The following is a 17,946-nucleotide window of genomic DNA, read 5'->3' as shown; positions in this document are numbered from 1 at the left end:
TAAGACCCGTACAATATAAACCACAATGTCCCTCATTTAAATCCGAGTAAGGAACCCCCCCCTCACATTTTCTACCTGCCTCTAATCACTTAATAGCAAAAGTGTTCTACCAATAATAGAAATCTAAAATCTCTTTGCGTGTAATTCACAACAAGCAAACACAAAGTACACATCAAAACAACACTCAAAGAGTACACGGATAAAAACTTGACAAAAATGGTTGAGATCAAACCCAGAGGCCTAACGTCTCTAATCAGCCTGATGAGCGTTATTCAGAAGTGCTCATCATCAGAGCATTATGTATATTTTAACAAAGGTTTTACCAGAGAAGTGATTCTGTATCTGGACTTCCCATCAGTTCATTGTAGTAGTTCTTCACCATCTCAAGCTCCACTGTAACATCTAAAAAACAAAAAACATATTGTTTAAAACAAGTGCACTATTTATGACACGTTTGGAAATGTATTGACTTCTTAATTTCAGTAAAGTATCTACAGTATTTTTTGTGATTTTGTTACATTCCCTTTACCTGGGATCGAGACACCTTCTGTCTTCAGCGACAGCTCGATTGATTCCTGCATGGTTTCCTCCAGTGTCTCCAGGATCTCCAACTAAATTAGGATGAAAATATTCATCACTTATCACTCACACTGTCAAATATTATGTCAAAAATATTCAAGATGAACTGAATCCTACATGAAATCAGTGTTAAGATGTGTTCACAGGGCTGCTCAGAGTTGGCATTAAGGTTAAATATATAATATATATAATCCTTTGTATGTTTCTGTCTAAGATTAAAATAGTTGAATGTTTGTGAAAGTGTCTGCTGGGTTTTCAGTGGGAAAAGCAGCTTTAAGAATGAATCACATTCCCCTTCAATATAGAAAAATCCTTTATGTAAATGAAGACCTAGAATCATGGATAAAGATAAAGATGTGCAGCACAACATGTTTTACTATATCATCATCACTGCGTGACGTATTATAAAATGTGACAAACCATCAAGTCTCTGAGCTGGTTCAACATATCATCTTTAGCCTGCTCAAACATGATGTTCTTTGAATCATGTACGTGCTTCACAATCGTGTCCCTCATGTTTTTCAGCGAGTCCCGTCCTTTGATTTCTTTTGCTTCTACAATAAAACAGAAAAGAAATTCAATTAAAATGTTCTGCACAATCATCATGAATGTGTATTTTTTATTGTTTCAGGTTTCATATGTCATGATCTTTTATCTTACCTTCATAGCATTCTTTCATGGTGTTCTCGATTGTTGTCGTCAGACTGCTGTAGATCATTTTCTTACGCTCACGGATGATTTCGTTGAGTTTTGTCTTTATTTTTTCTTCCTTAGAGAGAAAATATGAAGCATAAATAAACCTATTTATAAAATAAATCAAGTAAGTACAAATATGGCTCATATTTTACTTTATTTTTCTTTCCTTCCAGATTTTACATGACAAAGCAGTACATTATTCAAACTGACTTTAAAATGGGAGCTGTTTTCCACCATGTGGAAGTGCAGGTCAGACTACGCCTCATCTTTAACTCAATGTCTGTGCACACAGCTGTGTTCATGTCAGCCTCAAACCAAACAAAACCCCATTAGTTATTTTTTCTCCAGTTCTATCTAACTTCTAACTTCTTCATTTACAGTGTATATAAATATGTTGACAGCTAAAAATATCTATTTTTTTGCATTTAATTCTTGAATGTTCAGTCATCAGTTACCAACTTGATGTTTGTGCTCAAGTCTCCATGACCTGGACAAACAGTTTTGATAATGGACTAATGAATAGGACGGTACTGTTCTCATCTTTTACCTCTATCCTGAGAAAGATCAGCTGCAGTGTGACATCTTTGTACTCTCTCTTCTCTCTAATCATCTTCTCTATGCCAAGTGAAAACATATTGATGACTCCTTTGAATGGTCCACGTTTTCCTTCATTTCTAAAACATGTTAACAGGAAGAAATGTTTCATAAACATGAAGCATTGACAAGTTTGTATTTCAATAATGTAATTTAATGTATTGTAATATATCATTTGTATAACTATATAATGTAGAATCAATAATTCCCCATATTTTGTAAACTTAGCCAACACAGGGTTTTATGTCTTAGTTAAGTCATTTCTTACGGGAAGGTCTCCTTGAATTTCTCATCAATGCTGTCAGTCAGGCATGAAGTTAACTTCATATTGAGATTTATTTGCGTCCCTTTTTGTGTTTTGTGGATGCCATTGTTCACAACTATACACTTCAATATACTGTGAAAAGCACTACCCGACTTATTCTGAAACAAAACAGAAACATTTTAAAGACATATTCACAGGAAGTGAAAAATCAGTATCAGTTTTGATGGAATAACAACTAAAGTACATACAGGATGTATGACCGACTTCAAGTCTTTTTCACATGAACTCTTAGATTTTTCAACCCCCTCACTGAGGCATTTTTCAAAAGCCTGAAAAGTCTCTTCTATTGGTTTCCTGACTTTATCAAGCTCCTGCTTCAGCTCTTCTTCAAGGTCTTTGCACACATCTGTCTTTATGTCAGCCTGAAACCAAACACAACACATTCAGTATTTAAAGCAATACAACTATAATGCTCCCTGATTCTGTTGGTCTCGAGTACGACCAGCCTTTAATTACTCTGGTTATGCATCTTCTCTGAAGCAACAGAAACTCATGAAATCAACTACCTTGGTGACTAAAACGTCTGCAGGGGTGACATTACATGTAAGCGGTCTGTCTCTGACTTTCCCATGTTTACACTGAATTTGAGCGTATCCTTCAGCTTACATTTTTGCCATGAAAATGATTAGACAAAGACAATGTGAGAGGTTTTATTACTTGATCTTACCCCTTCTCTACGGCTCGCCCCGTGCATCAGAGAGAGAATCCCTCGAGCTCTAGACACATAGTTTAATGTCTCCGAGTGCCAGTCATTGAGATCTTGCAGGAATTCCTGAAGTTTTGGTATTTCTGTAAAACATTTAAATTATATATTGACATTACATATATAAATTAAAATTAATTTGATTCGTGATTAAAGTAAACAAAATAATGTATTGGAGTTATTACGGAGCTAAATCTAAAGCTAAACCAAAAGTTTTGATCATTGGAAAAAAGGAAAGCTTTCAAAAACTTTCAAATATATATATTATTTTGATTCAGTTCTGTTATTTTGATTTGAGTTTTTTTAATTTGCAAATTCTATTTTTTCAGATTCAGATATAAAATAAATTGCTTTCAGTTTCAGACTTTTGGCCCTGATCTGGTGTGGCTTCAACTGAGCGGGGCGTTGAAATGTGACTGACAGCAAAGCAAAGAAGGCTGAGGACTTTCCTCAATCACGTTGCCTTCAGGAAACGTAGGTACAAGTATGATTCAACACTTTCTATACACCATATTCCCGTGATTGGCAGTAAAATAAATCCATTAAGATCCGTTAAGCAATCAGTCATGGACCGTAGGCTACTCAGTACCAATATCAGTATAAGAGCAATAAAATAACTAAAACTTGAGCTGGACACTGTAAAGAGTGTAAAACTCATTAACACTATAGCTAACAGCATAAAACTAGTTCATGCAATGTGTATTTTCCATGTATGTCCCTATGTTACAAAAATGACCCATTATCATAATATTTTGGATATTTACCCTGAATATCTGTTAAAAATAGCGAGCAGGTTCTCCTGGTGGAGCAGTCACAAGCGCCGAGCGAATACTACGCTGCGTCCACACTGCTAAGTGGAAGTGGGAAACTTCAATCCCTGAAGTGTGACTGTTGAACTGCACAATCTGTCAGTTTATTGATCTTGTACTGCTATTGGTACCGAATACGGTCTAAGACAACTTGCTTAACAGAACTTTGTGACGGGCGTCAGTTTATTTACTGCCAATCACAGAAATATGGTGTATAGAAAGTGTTGAATTGTACTTCTCATGATACCTATGTTTCCTGAAGGCAACATGATTGAGGAAGGTCCTCAGACTTCTTTGTTTTGCTGTCACTCACATTTAAACACCTCTCAGTTAAAGCCAAGCCCCCCCACATCAGATCAGGACCAAAAGTCTCAAACTGAATAAAATATGATCTGAAAGTAAAAAAGATCTGAAACCCCAAAAATTGATTTGAAACTGAAAAAATAACATTTGCAAATGAAAATTTCAGCTCCATAAGTTATAGACTGTATTTCTGTTATCCAGGGCTCATGCATGGAGACTTCACTCACCAGTGTCATCTTGCTGTAGACGTTTCTTTCTTAGAAACTCTTTGGAGCTCACTGTGAACACTTTGAAACATTCATCACTGAAATGTTTCTGGAAAAACATGATTTGATTTTAATACAGACTTGCAGTTGTAGACAATCTTTATGTTTATGTTATGTAGTCTATACAACTCACCTTAACCTGGTTTAGTTTGCTGAATTCTTGCCTCACTTTTTTCTTTGCTTGCTCGTTTTTTTTAAGTATGAAAGCACGAACACCAGCTGCTGAACTATAAGAAAAGATTTGTATCAAGTGGAACAGCTCACAGTATTTGGAGCACAAAGCTCAAATGTACCTGTACTCTGGTTATGATCGGGCATTGTTTCATAAATCTGGATATGACAGCTTCAGGACTCTGGTAAGAACAGGGATACTTACTCCGGTTTCTGATCATTCTCTGCTATGTTGCAGGTGTGACATGAACTCAAATAATGTAGAATTTAATCAGAAAAACATGAAATTTGATGATGTAATATAATTATGATAAACAAGCTGAAATAATGTGAAAGTCTTACTTCTGTATTACAATGTAAATTATTTCTTATATGTATTCTCGCTCTTGCTTTTCATCACCAGTGATCACAATGAGAAGTGTCTAAACTGAATGTTCAATTCAAATATCTACTTTTGGTATCTTAAATCACTCACAGATCATCTGAATCTTCAATAAGATCAGATTTGGTGCAAATGAAGTGAATGTTCTGACACTCGCCACCATTTCCCATGTGGCTACTGGCATCTCTCAGGATGTCCCATGGTTCCTTCTCTGATGCTGCTCGATTAATGTCGGTCACAATCCACACTGTAGAACAACTTTCAACAACCTGGAAGTTCATTATGATTACTGAATGTCAGAGCTTTGTCACAGTTCCCAGACAACACTAATACACAATAAGGAGAATTGAACGTGAATAAATTACCCTTTTCCACATCTGGTCTCTGCTCTTGTTACGGTCCCCATTTCCAGGCAGATCCACAAGTGTGACATGCTGGAGAAGTTTATTATTGGGTACCTTGACAGTCACGCACTTCACCAGTGGCCAATACCACCTCTTCACATCTTTAGCGTCTTCGTCTTCTGAGTCACTTCTTGTGTATTTGACACATTTAGCAGAAAGCTCTTTAGCCTGAAATAAATAATAAAGTAAGATTAGACAATGCAAGGGAATTTCATTTTTAAGAACAAACTCCAACTTTAAATTGCTTTCAAAAGTTGCTTAAAATAGTTAGAACAGGATAAGATTAAAAAAGAAGAATGCATTTAAGAAACCCAATCATTGAAACAACAAAAGCAAAAAGTAGTAAGTAGCAAACCTGAAGTTGAAAGACTTTTTATTAGGCGATAGTGAATAATTAGGTATTCAATTTAAATTTGAATGTAAACATGATCGTGCCTAGAATTATCCAGGAAGTTCTTGCAAGAAAATTAGTAACTGGTAGATGATGTTTGTTATGATTTTCATATGAAGGATAAATTAGATATGTGTTTGTACTTATTGAGCACAGATAGATCAAGATACTTTAAGTACTTTTCACAAACTGAATATACTTTTACATTTGTTAGTCTACCATTAATCTACACCAACCTTGAATGGCTAGAGGGAAAGCAGATTACATAAACCTCCATATTTAACTCTGTCAGAGAAGTAAGAATGTTTTCTATGAAGTCATATAATATTTCTAGCCTTACTTACTGATTCACATGTCAGAATCTTCTTCTTGGACTGGAGAAATTCTGGAATTTCTTTGAAATATCTGTTATCCATGAGGTTTTCAGAGGATTTGTTTTTCCATCCTTCTCCATACAGCGCTGAGAGCTTTTCCTCAGTGTCCTCACAACCATCGTCATCTTCCTGATCTTCTTCCTGATCTTCTTCCTGATCATTTTCCTCATCCACATTACGTTGAAGGAAATTAAACAAGGACCACATCTCATCTCTCCACTCCTGAATGAAAAACATAAAAGCTTAGTTCAATTAGATGGCATGTTGTGTAATTAACACCTGCATTATTTTCTGCAGCTACATTATAACTTTTTAGCTTCAAGTTAACAAACATATTCAGCTCATTTTACCTCTTTTGTAATGAACTCAATGTGTGCCTCATACTTTGAGTTATGCATGTTAGCCTCCACTTTAATCATGACTGTGGTACATGCACTGATACTTCCAGAGGGCAAGAGGTTCTTCACTCCAATGACGGCATTTATCAAAGAGCTCTTTCCAGCCCCCGTTTTGCCAAAGACACCGACCACCTCCCTCTTGTCTGTCTCCAAATGCCTGATATTATACCTGTTGTACAAGAGGTTAAATATGGTTCATGGGTTAGTTTGAAAAATATACACCAATATACTAAAGATTATGTCAAAAATCAGGAAGAAATCCATCAATGAACAGCCTACTCAAGCATAATACTATCTTCAGACTAAATTGCTCACTTCACTTCTGCAGAAAACATTTGCTTTCTGAAAGAAAGGTAAATAGTAACAAGGACGTTTTGCAGAGAAAATTTAGTGAAGAGTGCAACAATACAAGAATCTCACAGAGCTTAAAATCTCATCGCAGTGCAGACCTGCTGAGATGCTGCAGCTTCATAATGTGGCAGGTCTCAGTCCTACTGTCTACTGGTCAGTCAGGCTTAGGATAGTTTCTGCATGGTTCTGCGCCTTAATCCTCTTCCGTGATTACGGTAAGCGCGTCATTTCCGGTTGTTAATGTTTCTGTGTTGCTGGTAGCATACTTCGGCTGCTCCAGCTTGACCCAGTTAATTTTGTTATATTCTGGATCACATCGGCTAATTACCTGTCATCTATCTAAACCTATACTTGTACTTCCTAAGCACTTACAACTCTCTCGTTATCCTCCTTCTCTTAGCGACTCTCGCTAAATCCTCAATTCTTTACGCTCCTTTCGGCTCTGCTAACGTTAGCTGCTGTAGCTCGGCAGCTAGCGATGACATCTTCCTCTTCCTGTTATGCTCTCTCCTGCTCGGTGTGTTTCATGTTTAGCTATTGCTCTGCCTCCTTTAGTGATAATGGTACGTCTATTAAATGTAGTTTATACGCAGGGTTGGAGGCGAGTTTTAGAGGGATAGATGAGCGGCTCCGCACCATGGTTAGTCAGCGGTTAGCAACTGTAGCTGTTAGCAAGCCCCCTATAGCCAGTGCGGGCCAACCAGTGGTATCTCCTGTTAGCTGTCCCCCGGCGGGGCCCGAGCAGCCGGGAGACTGGGTGACTGTCCGAAAGAAGTGTTATCAGAAGCCCACGGTTCACCACCAACCGCTTGCTGTTTTTAACAAATTCTCCCCACTCAGTGACACACCAGCTGAGAAGCCAACTCTGGTTATCGGTAGCTCAATTTTGAGATATGTTCATTTTGAGACACCAGCGACGACAGTCACGTGCATTCCTGGGGCCAGAGCGGGCGACATAGAAGCACATTTGAAACTGCTGGCTAAGGCTAAACGTAAATACAGTAAGATTGTTATTCACGTCGGCGGTAATGACACGCGATTGCGTCAATCGGAGTGTACTAAAGTTAATGTGGAGTCGGTGTGTACATTTGCCAAAACAATGTCGGACTCCGTAGTTTTATCTGGTCCTCTGCCAAATCTTTTGAATGATGACATGTTTAGCCGCATGTCATCATTCCGTCGCTGGCTCTCATGGTGGTGTCCAGATAATGATGTGGGCTTCGTAGACAATTGGCGGACTTTCTGGGGAAGACCTGGTCTGATTAGGAGTGATGGCATCCATCCTACTTTGGCTGGAGCAGATCTCATATCCAATAATATTACAAAGTTTATTAGTAGACCTAATCCATGACAACCCAGAGTTGAGACCAGGAGAAAGAGTTGCAGTCTTACACACTTTCCGGGCAGTCACCCACTCAAATCCCCATAGTGACTGTGTCTGCCCCATGACCAAATCTATGGTTAACAGAAGAGGAGTTATACATGAAAATCTAATTAAAATAAACACCACCGCTGCAAAAGTGCAACTAAATCGAAAAATTAAATGTGGGCTATTAAACATCAGATCTTTATCAACGAAAGCTGGATTGGTAAATTATTTAATATCAGATAATAAGATTGATTTATTTTGTCTCACTGAAACCTGGCTGAGACATGAAGAATATGTCAGTCTATATTAATACTCATATTCCTCGAGGTACTGGCCGAGGAGGTGGAGTTGCGGCCATATTTGACTCAAACCTCTTGATCAATCCTAAGCCTAAACTAAACTATAACTCTTTTGAAAGCCTTGTTCTTACGCTCTCAAACCCAACATGGAAAACAATAAAGCCAGTTTTATTTGTTACTGTGTACCGCCCTCCTGGTCCGTATTCTGAATTTCTATCTGAATTCTCAGAATTGTTATCAAGTTTAGTCCTTAAAACAGATAAAGTAATTATTGTAGGTGACTTTAATATTCATGTAGATATTGATAGTGACAGCCTTAATAATGCATTTATCTCAATATTAGATTCAATTGGGTTCAGTCAAAATGTACATGAACCAACTCACTGTTTAAACCACACTCTGGACCTTGTTCTGGGATATGGTGTTGAAATTGAAAGTTTATCAGTGTGTCCACATAATCCTCTTTTATCAGACCATTTTCTAATAACTTTTGAAGTCCTATTACTGGACTACAAGCCAGTAGACAAAATATCCTACGCTCGATGTCTATCTGAAAGTGCTGTGACTAATTTTAAGGAAGTGATTCCATCAGCACTTAATTCAATACCAGGACTCAATATCAATATAACAGAGGACTCCAATGCTAACTTTAGTTTCTCCCAAATTAATCATCTTGTTGATAGCGCTGCAGCCTCACTGCGAATAACACTCAACTCTGTCGCTCCTCTAAAGAAAAAGAAAGCTCCATGGCTTAATTTACAAAGTTGCAAACTAAAACAAAAGTCGAGAAATCTTGAAAGTAAATGGCGTTCCGTAATGCCAGAGCAGCTTATTACTCTTCCTTAATAGAAGAAAATAAGAACAACCCCAGGTTTCTTTTCAGCACTGTTGCCAGGCTGACAGAGAGCCACAGCTCTACAGAGCCTTCTATTCCTATATCTCTCAGTAGTGACGACTTCATGAGCTTCTTTAACGATAAAATTATAATTATTAGAGACAAAATTAATCTCCTCCTGACCTCAATTGGTAATGACTTAACGTCAACCTCCGGAATTTTAAAAACATTAGTAACTCCTGAAATATATCTAGACTGTTTTACTCCAATCAACCTTAACCAACTAACTTCAACAATCTCATCGTCTAAGCATCAACCTGTCTTTTAGACCCGATTCCAACTAAACTGTTTAAAGAAGTTTTACCCTTAATGAACACCTCGTTATTAAATATGATCAACCTGTCTCTATTATCTGGCTACGTACCACAATCCTTTAAAGTAGCTGTAATAAAACCACTTCTTAAAAAGCCTAATCTTGATCCAGAGGTTTTAGCCAACTATAGGCCGATATCTAACCTTCCCTTTCTCGATCCTTGAGAAAGCAGTTGCAAAACAGTTATGTGATTTTTTTACATAATAATAGTTTATTTGAGGTTTTTCAATCTGGATTTAGAGTTCATCATAGCAAAGAGACGGCACTGGTGAAAGTTACCAATGACCTTCTATTGGCATCAGACAAAGGACTTGTCTCTGTTCTTGTCTTGTTAGACCTCTGTGCTGCTTTCGACACTGTTGATCATGACATTCTACTACAGAGACTGGAAGATTGTGTTGGCATAAAAGTAACCGCATTAAGCTGGTTCAAGTCCTATTTATCTGAGCGATCTCAATTTGTACGTGTTAACGATAAATCCTCCATGATAGCCAAAGTCAGTCTTGGAGTTCCGTAGGGTTTTGTACTTGGACCGATTCTATTCACCTTATATATGCTTCCTTTGGGCAATATTATAAGGAACCACTCTATAAACTTTCATTGCTATGCGGATGATGCCCAATTATATCTATCAATTAAACCAGATGAAACCAATCACTTGGCTAAACTTCAAGCATGCCTTAAGGACATAAAAACTTGGATGTTTAGCAACTTATTGATGTTAAACACAGACAAAACTGAAGTTTTATTAGTTTATTATACTTGGCCCTAAATGCCTCTGAAACACATTTTCTAATGACATAGAAGCTCTGGATGGCATTAATTTGGCCTCTAGCACCACTGTAAGGAATCTTGGCGTCATCTTTGATCAAGATCTGTCGTTTAACTCCCACATAAAACAAATCTCAAGGATTGCCTTCTTTCATCTACGTAACATTGCAAAAATAAGACACATCCTGTCTCAAAATGACTGCAGAAAAACTAGTCCATGCATTTGTTACTTCAAGGCTGGATTACTGCAACTCATTGTTATCAGGTTGTCCCAAAAAGTCGCTTAAGACTCTTCAGTTGATCCGAAATGCAGCGGCACGTGTATTGACAAGAACAAGGAAACGGGATCATATTACTCCTGTATTAGCTGCTCTGCACTGGCTCCTGGTAAAATACAGAATATAATTCAAAATCCTTCTCCTGACTTACAAAGCAATTAATGGTCAGGCTCCAGCATATCTTAAAGATCTCATAGTACCTTATAAACCAACTAGAGCATTGCGCTCCCAGACTGCAGGGTTACTTGTAGTTCCTAGAGTCTCTAAGAGTACAATGGGAGCCAGAGCCTTCAGCTATCAAGCTCCTCTCCAGTGGAACCAGCTTCCAGTTTGTGTTCGGGAGGCAGACACACTCTCCACATTTAAGAGTAGGCTAAAGACTTTCCTTTTTGATAAAGCTTATAGTTAGGGCTTGCTCAGGTTTGCCCTGGATCAGCCCCTAGTTATGCTGCTATAGGCTTAGACTGCCGGGGGACATCTCCCTGCTCTCTTCCTTCTCTTCCTCTCTCCTCCCTCCCTCTCTTCTCCCTCTCTATCTGTATTCATTTATGTAAATGTATGTTACTAACTCATCATCTGGGGTATCATCCCCAGAGTTTCTGTGTGGCAGGTTGCCACTGATAAAGTTTATGTCAGGATCAGGAATCGTGGCTGCGCCTGCTGCCCTGGTCCTGCTGGACACCGGGAAGCCTTTTTGACATTTTCCTGGATTCATCCAAACTTTCTCTTTTTCAACACACATCATTTTCTGTCAAATGTTGTATTTGTACTATGTTGTTTATCCTGTACATACAACATCTATTGCACGTCTGTCCGTCCTGGGAGAGGGATCCCTCCTCAGTTGCTCTCCCTGTGGTTTCTTCCATTTTTTCCCCCTTTAATTATGGGGTTTCTTTTAGGAAGTTTTTTCTTGTGCGATGCGAGGGTCTAAGGACAGAGGGTGTCGTAACCTGTACAGTCTGTAAAGCACACTGAGACAAATGTATAATTTGTGATATTGGGCTATACAAATAAATTTGATTTGATTTGATTTGATGAAAACTACTGACGATGTCCTCAACAGGTTTACTACAGTCTCTAAAATTATGAACATGTTTTCTTCTTTATTTTTATTGGTGCCTCTTGTCAGCAAGTGTCACAGGCGGTTACCATGGAAACACAGCTGTTAGTTCTGAGTCGGTGTGGAGGTAAGGTGGCTAACTTTTTATTTAGAAAATAAGTCAGTATGTATTTGCATTACACTAATCTAAGAGCAAAATTAAGACCAGTCTAAAATATCTTAGTGAAACGGGCCGCTGGTCAGAATTGGAACAAGGCCCATATAACAAAGAATATGGAAAGTTTAATAAACGTAATACTCACTTCAGGAAATTATTGAGCTTGTTGTCTTCGTTAGGCAGTTTCTGTTTGACACATCTCATGATGTTTTTCACATCAGACAGAATGATTTCTTCTGTCAGAGTAAAAGTAAAGAACTATTCAGGAACCATGAACCAGTGTATCCAGTAAGCTGCACAATGAAGCACTTTCTCTGCCAATCCAATTTAGAATGCTTCAGACTGTATCATCAGACATATACTATTGCAACATAGTGAAAATGTTGCCCGGGTTTAAAACACCTTCCAGTTAAAGGCCATGGTTACGTTATATACTTATAACCCTTGTTGACATGGATACCTGCAAGTTAATATGCATTAATGGGATATGTAACATGAATGCTGTTGACTGTTTGAGTTGTCCTGATAAGATTTTAACATACAGCCAATAAGATAGTATTTTTTGTGGCCCAGATATAGCAACAGACATGATACAAAATAAAAATGTAATTACATAGAAGTTTTAACCCTATAGTAGGTTGTAATTGTTTAGAAAATAATATAAATACCTGAGTATGATCCTGGTATATCGTCATGTGGTCGTTTTCTTGCTGGTGATTGGCTGGATTCATCCTGAAGATCCAACTTTCTCTTTACTTAAAAAAGTGAAAAAGAAGAGTTTGTTGCATCAGACTCTCACAATATTAAAACATGTTCTCAATACAGTTTAGTCAAAGCAAGATATTACTGTCCATAAAACATCAACACACATACATGTAATCAATAAGATGCTGTGTATCTCACCTTTATCACTTGTGTCGCTGGTGGACGGACAAACCTGAGGATGAATATGAATATTTTACTATTTGTCCTCTATTAACAGGGTTTTACATGCTTGAACACACAACTTTACAATTCTCACAGTTAAATGTGCATTTATGTTTTCAGCTAATCTGGGATGAGCCTGGAAAAACCCTGGAAAGTTTGAAGAACACAGAAAAGAGCCAACAAGTGATCACGGTCTTCAGTTAAAGATAATGATGAGGACTTCCGGTTATGATGGCTCGTTAGGAAGACGCAACTATCAGTGCTCCGCCAATTTCTGTCTTAAATCCTAATTTTACCCACGTTTTATGTCAACCCATCGTTTCTATTCCACGGAAAAGACGGTTAAATGCCGGCTGCAGCAGGGAAATCAGCTAAAGGATGACCAAAAACCACTTCAGTCTAAGCTAAAAAACTTTGGAGCATCCAAGCTACACGTGGAAGCTAAAGAAAGTTATGCTAGCGCTAGCATTGCGCCAGCCATGACCTCTGTTGAGACGGGCGAGGCCGCGCGGTGGGAAGCAGGCTCGGAAGAAATCCTGATTGCCATAGGCTCCCTAAAGTCGGACTTTTCCCCAAGACTTGATGGCATGCTAACAGCAATAGAGGGGATGAGACAGGAGATACGGGCATGCTCAGAACCAATGGCAGAGGCTGAAGTAAGAATGTCATCTACCGAGGACAACATGAGCTCCCTGCAAGATAAAGTGAACACGCTTGAAGTTAAAAACACGAAGCTAGAGGATAAAGTTGAAGACTTGGAGGCAAGATCCAGGTTATCTAAATTGAGAATGGTGAACTTGCCAGAAGATGCTGAAAGAGGGGATGCTTGTGCTTTCCTCGAAAAATGGATCCCAGAGGTGTTAGATTTGGCACCGCTAAATTCAAAGTTTATACTGGAGAGAGCTCACAGAATCGGCCAGAGGAGGGATGCAAATGCCCCACCAAGAACTTTGATCATGAAATCCCTAAACTACAGGGACAGGATGGTTGTAACGAAGGCAGCCAGGGCAAAACAACATATCCTATTTAAAGACCAGCAGGTGAGATTTTATCCAGACTTGGCTGCAGGAGTGCACAAGCGGCAGAAGATGTTCGATAATGTCCGTCAGAAACTACGGATCCTGGGGATTTGGTATGGCATGCTATTGCCGGCTAGGCTCCTGGTGACCTACAAGGACAAGTCGCACACTTTTGAGAACCCGTCTGCTGTGGAGAACTTCATCGAGCGGATAGCAAGAGAGGAGGGACAGGCTGAGTAACGTAACCTGTGGCTGCGGCTAAAGGGCTAATATGGGCTAACTGTGTGCAGGTATCATGACTTATTTTCTTTAAGTATTTGCGGTCGGGCATCTTGGATATGTCGGGACATATCGAACTACTTGAACTGAATGACTGACACTGACCAAATGTTCTGTTTATATGTTCGGGTGGTCACGAGTGTTTATATAACATCGGGATCTGATACCACACATGGGACGCTAATTACGTTAGCCCTGACCTAGCACTTATTTCTGGGTTGTTTTTATTTAATTTTTTATGTTTACACCATACTTCTCAGTATCTCACCAATGTTGCATGGCGTATTTAAGTTACAAGCTTGAAAGCAATAGCTTTAAATGAGGTTGAGTTAATAAGTACTACTGAGGCCAGCTCTTAGGGGTATTGTCTCTGATAACTAGCTATTCAGCTACATTTGTGATAAGCCCTGCAATGGTTGTTTAACAAAACGGGTAAGTGCTGTTAGGGTGGAGACATTCGGGGAAGGTGGTAAAGGTTCACAGGGTTGGATGGGGTTTGGAACATCCGTGTTATGTTTCTTAATGTTTTTTAAATGTATTTTTTATTTGTATGTACATGTGGGTAACCTAATCTGTGTCAAAGGTCATGTCGCAGTAATGTACTTCATTTTGTTATGTCTTGGATGTGGAAGTTTGTGTACTGTCTTATGTAGTGTCTATATATGTTAAAAAACAATAAAGAAAGTGTTAAAAAAAAAGATGATGACTCAGGTCACAAGTTGCATCACGAATAATCATACAACCATAACAAACTGACCATCTGCAATTTCTTTCTCAGAGAGTCTGCTCTGCTTATTACTTGCAAGTTATGAACTTCATATAGACATTTACATCAACATGAGCTTGTAAATGTTAATATGAGAAAACAAAATCAAGGGGAATGTACACTAACCTGACTAAACAATACGCTATCCTAACATTTACAGAGTATGATATCTGTAAATCAGTAACTAATGACACATCTTAGATCATACTCATTACAAACAATTTGAAGATCTTATAAAAAATATTCTGCATGATGATCAATTATAGATTTATTTTTACAGATTAAACTAACAGTTTATAAAAGAGCTGCAGGTTGCAGACCCCTGCCCATGGTGCTCTCGCACCATGTGCTGGGTGTTGCCACCCTCAATGCCAACACCAACTTCACTGCACAACACCCTGATTACATGGGAGGTGTCACCAATGCACGGTGGATAATCATCAAGGAGCGGGGCAAAGAGCTTATAATGCCACATAAGAAGAGGCGCATGGAGGGCACGCCCCACCTCCAAAAGCACATAACGGGCAAAACCCTGGAAAGTTTGAAGAACGCAGAAAAGAGCCAACAAGTGATCACGGTCTTCAGTTAAAGAGGACTTTGTCTCAGGGCACTTCAGATGATTATGCATGAAGAATAGAGGCTCGTTCACTGATTACATGCCTGTTAAAGTCAATGTGATTCTCACCTGAGCAGAAACATCTTCTTCTTCATACTCCTGTTTACACTGTAGATAAAAGTGATACTCTAAGTGTCCATGTAAAGTGTTTAGCAGACAATACAAATATAATCTGTCTGATTGTAATTAATGCCTTAGATTAGATGATACATACATTTAGGAAACTTACTTGAGCAGAAGATTCAACTGTTTCCGGATTTGTTGTGTTTTGTTCTTCCTAGTGACAAAAGAAAATAGTTGCAAATTCATAACAATAAAGACATTCTAATAAATGCTGTTATTAACAATGAGATATTATTTATCTTTTATTTTTAGACGTCATTAAAACTTTTCACAGAACTTTGTGCTTCTGTAAATTCTAAATATATCTACACAAATGAGATGTATGAGACTAAATACAGTATTTGTGTAAATTGTCTTCCCAGTGCAGAACATTACCTTTAACAACTTGAGTCTCTTCTTGAATTTTGACCTTGGTCCCACTGTTGGGATCAAGTCAGCAATTTCTTGATCACCCAGACAGTAAAGACTTTCCTTGTCAATGCCTTGATCTGTAATTAATTGTAATTAATTTCTCATGGAAAATTGAGAAATCATTTCAATAACCCAACATATGCCACAGAACAGCAGTTACTGTCAAGTTAATTAACGTGTCCCTTCTGTGTGAAAATATACAAGGTACTTTACCAATAGTGCTTTTGTACTCTCTGAACACAGACACAAATTGTCAGGATTTGTCAACGCTGATCTCTCTCCATGTTCTTAAAACTATATATTTTAAGCATTGTACTACAGAACAATGTTTGATCATTGTGTATGTGTGTATGACTAGATGCTCAAATGTTTCAGTATTGGTAGGTTATATCAACAGTGTATAATATATGTGCTCGATGAAGAAGCATGGTAAGACTTTACCTTTGAATGTTTCTGTCCACTTGCTGAGATTCCACTCAGTTAATTTGTTGCGAACAAAATCATCCATGACCAAGAACAGCAACTGGAGGATAAACAAATAATTATGTTTAAATCAACCACTACAACTCAGGACAGTTCTGATCACTTAGGTTAATTAGAGGTTATTAAACTGATTATGGCAGACTCAAGAAAGTGTCAAAAGATATTTTTGCTCACAAGTTACATCACAACTAACTGACTAATCTGTCATTTATTTCTCACAGATGCTGCTCTGCTGTTTACTTGCCTCCAGTGCTTGAAGTGCAAGAAAATAAATGCCAGTAGGCTTATCCCCTTATTCACATGTTGGTGCGTGTATCGGTCGGTATCAGCAAATCATTAAAACATTGTGAATTTCTACAGTAAATAAAACATACTTGGATATTTTGCTGATGTTCACAGCATAAATAAAGGCCCCCCCATTTTACTTTATGACACTTTCCCGCCATACTCTGTCTCTGATTGGCTCACCGCGGAGGCTGAGGCCTGTGTTCACTTTGTCATAAAAGAGAGGTTAAGACAGAATCTCACTTCTTACTAAACTGTAAAAAAATACAAAAACTTTTTATGGGGTTCATTTTGTAAAGATAGATAATATGTATCCTGAGTTCATCGATCTCCCCGATGCTAAAACTCTCTATGTGGGGAGAAAACTCTTTCATCTGACCAGCATCCTGTTTTGTCTTCCTTCTGTTATTGCCATTTATCAGTTAGCATCAGTGCCCATTTAGAGGTGTGTGCTGCGATGTCACTTCCCTTTTATCCCAACCGCTTGTGAAACGTGGGTCTATTGTTTATTTCCTCCATGCTGACGTCTGTGAGGGTTTCTATGTGGTTTTATGTGAGGAACTGTGATTTTGCATGTTTGCAAATGCAGATGTAGTGATGTTTATAGCGTACTTCTGTATATGTGTACGTGTGTGTGGGTGTGTGAGTTGGCTCTGTCGACTTGATTTTCCAGAGAATCCAGACTGTACACACCTTATTGCAACACATCACATTGTGACACCCAGTGCTAGGTATGGTACACGCCATGCTCACCCAGCTCTCTCCTTCCCTTTTACACTTCCCTCTTCTCTTCAACTGAGAACTTTCTTCTGTTGCTCAACACACACTTTTTTGTAGGAGGCTGCATTTTATTGGAACAACTTTCTTGAGGTGGTGTTCTTTTGCCGCAAAGCCTCAGTTTTATTTTAGGTTCTTTTTATTTTCTAGAACACAGCAAAAGGGTAATAATTTTTCCTGGTCATAAAAGCAAAATCCTTGGATAACACTGGAATGGCTCGCTGGCTTAGAGAGTGTTTTTCTTGGCAGTTTCAGGATGTCCTGTTCCATAAGGGAGCCCCCTTTTGGCATGCCTTTCTGAATGTGTGGGTGCATTTGTCTAGAAATTCTGTTTATATTTCGATGTGTAAGTGCCTTTATTTCCTGTCTAAT

The 17,946-nt window shown here is 38.4% G+C and overlaps 1 protein-coding gene across 1 annotated transcript; it reads right to left on the bottom strand.

Annotated features, from left to right (window-relative positions):
- Window positions 1-258: 258 nt before the first annotated feature.
- LOC115011781 (nuclear GTPase SLIP-GC-like) lies at window positions 259-16,537 on the bottom strand. Its single transcript, XM_029437021.1, has 21 exons — window positions 16,471-16,537; window positions 15,994-16,106; window positions 15,725-15,772; window positions 15,565-15,603; window positions 12,792-12,825; window positions 12,557-12,643; window positions 12,034-12,124; window positions 6,348-6,564; window positions 5,968-6,219; window positions 5,194-5,400; window positions 4,922-5,097; window positions 4,409-4,502; window positions 4,237-4,324; window positions 2,862-2,983; window positions 2,383-2,556; window positions 2,138-2,292; window positions 1,823-1,949; window positions 1,240-1,348; window positions 1,000-1,133; window positions 530-611; window positions 259-402 (listed from the first exon to the last, which is right to left on the bottom strand). The coding sequence occupies exons 1-21, from the start codon at window positions 16,535-16,537 to the stop codon at window positions 320-322; spliced, it is 2,499 nt and encodes an 832-aa protein (XP_029292881.1). The 3' UTR covers window positions 259-319.
- Window positions 16,538-17,946: the final 1,409 nt, after the last annotated feature.

Source organism: Cottoperca gobio, chromosome 8, assembly GCF_900634415.1.
Source record: "Cottoperca gobio chromosome 8, fCotGob3.1, whole genome shotgun sequence".
Taxonomy (NCBI): Eukaryota; Metazoa; Chordata; class Actinopteri; order Perciformes; family Bovichtidae; genus Cottoperca; species Cottoperca gobio.
The sequence above is the reverse complement of the archived record's forward strand: the minus strand, read 5'-3'. Positions and strand labels throughout refer to the sequence as shown.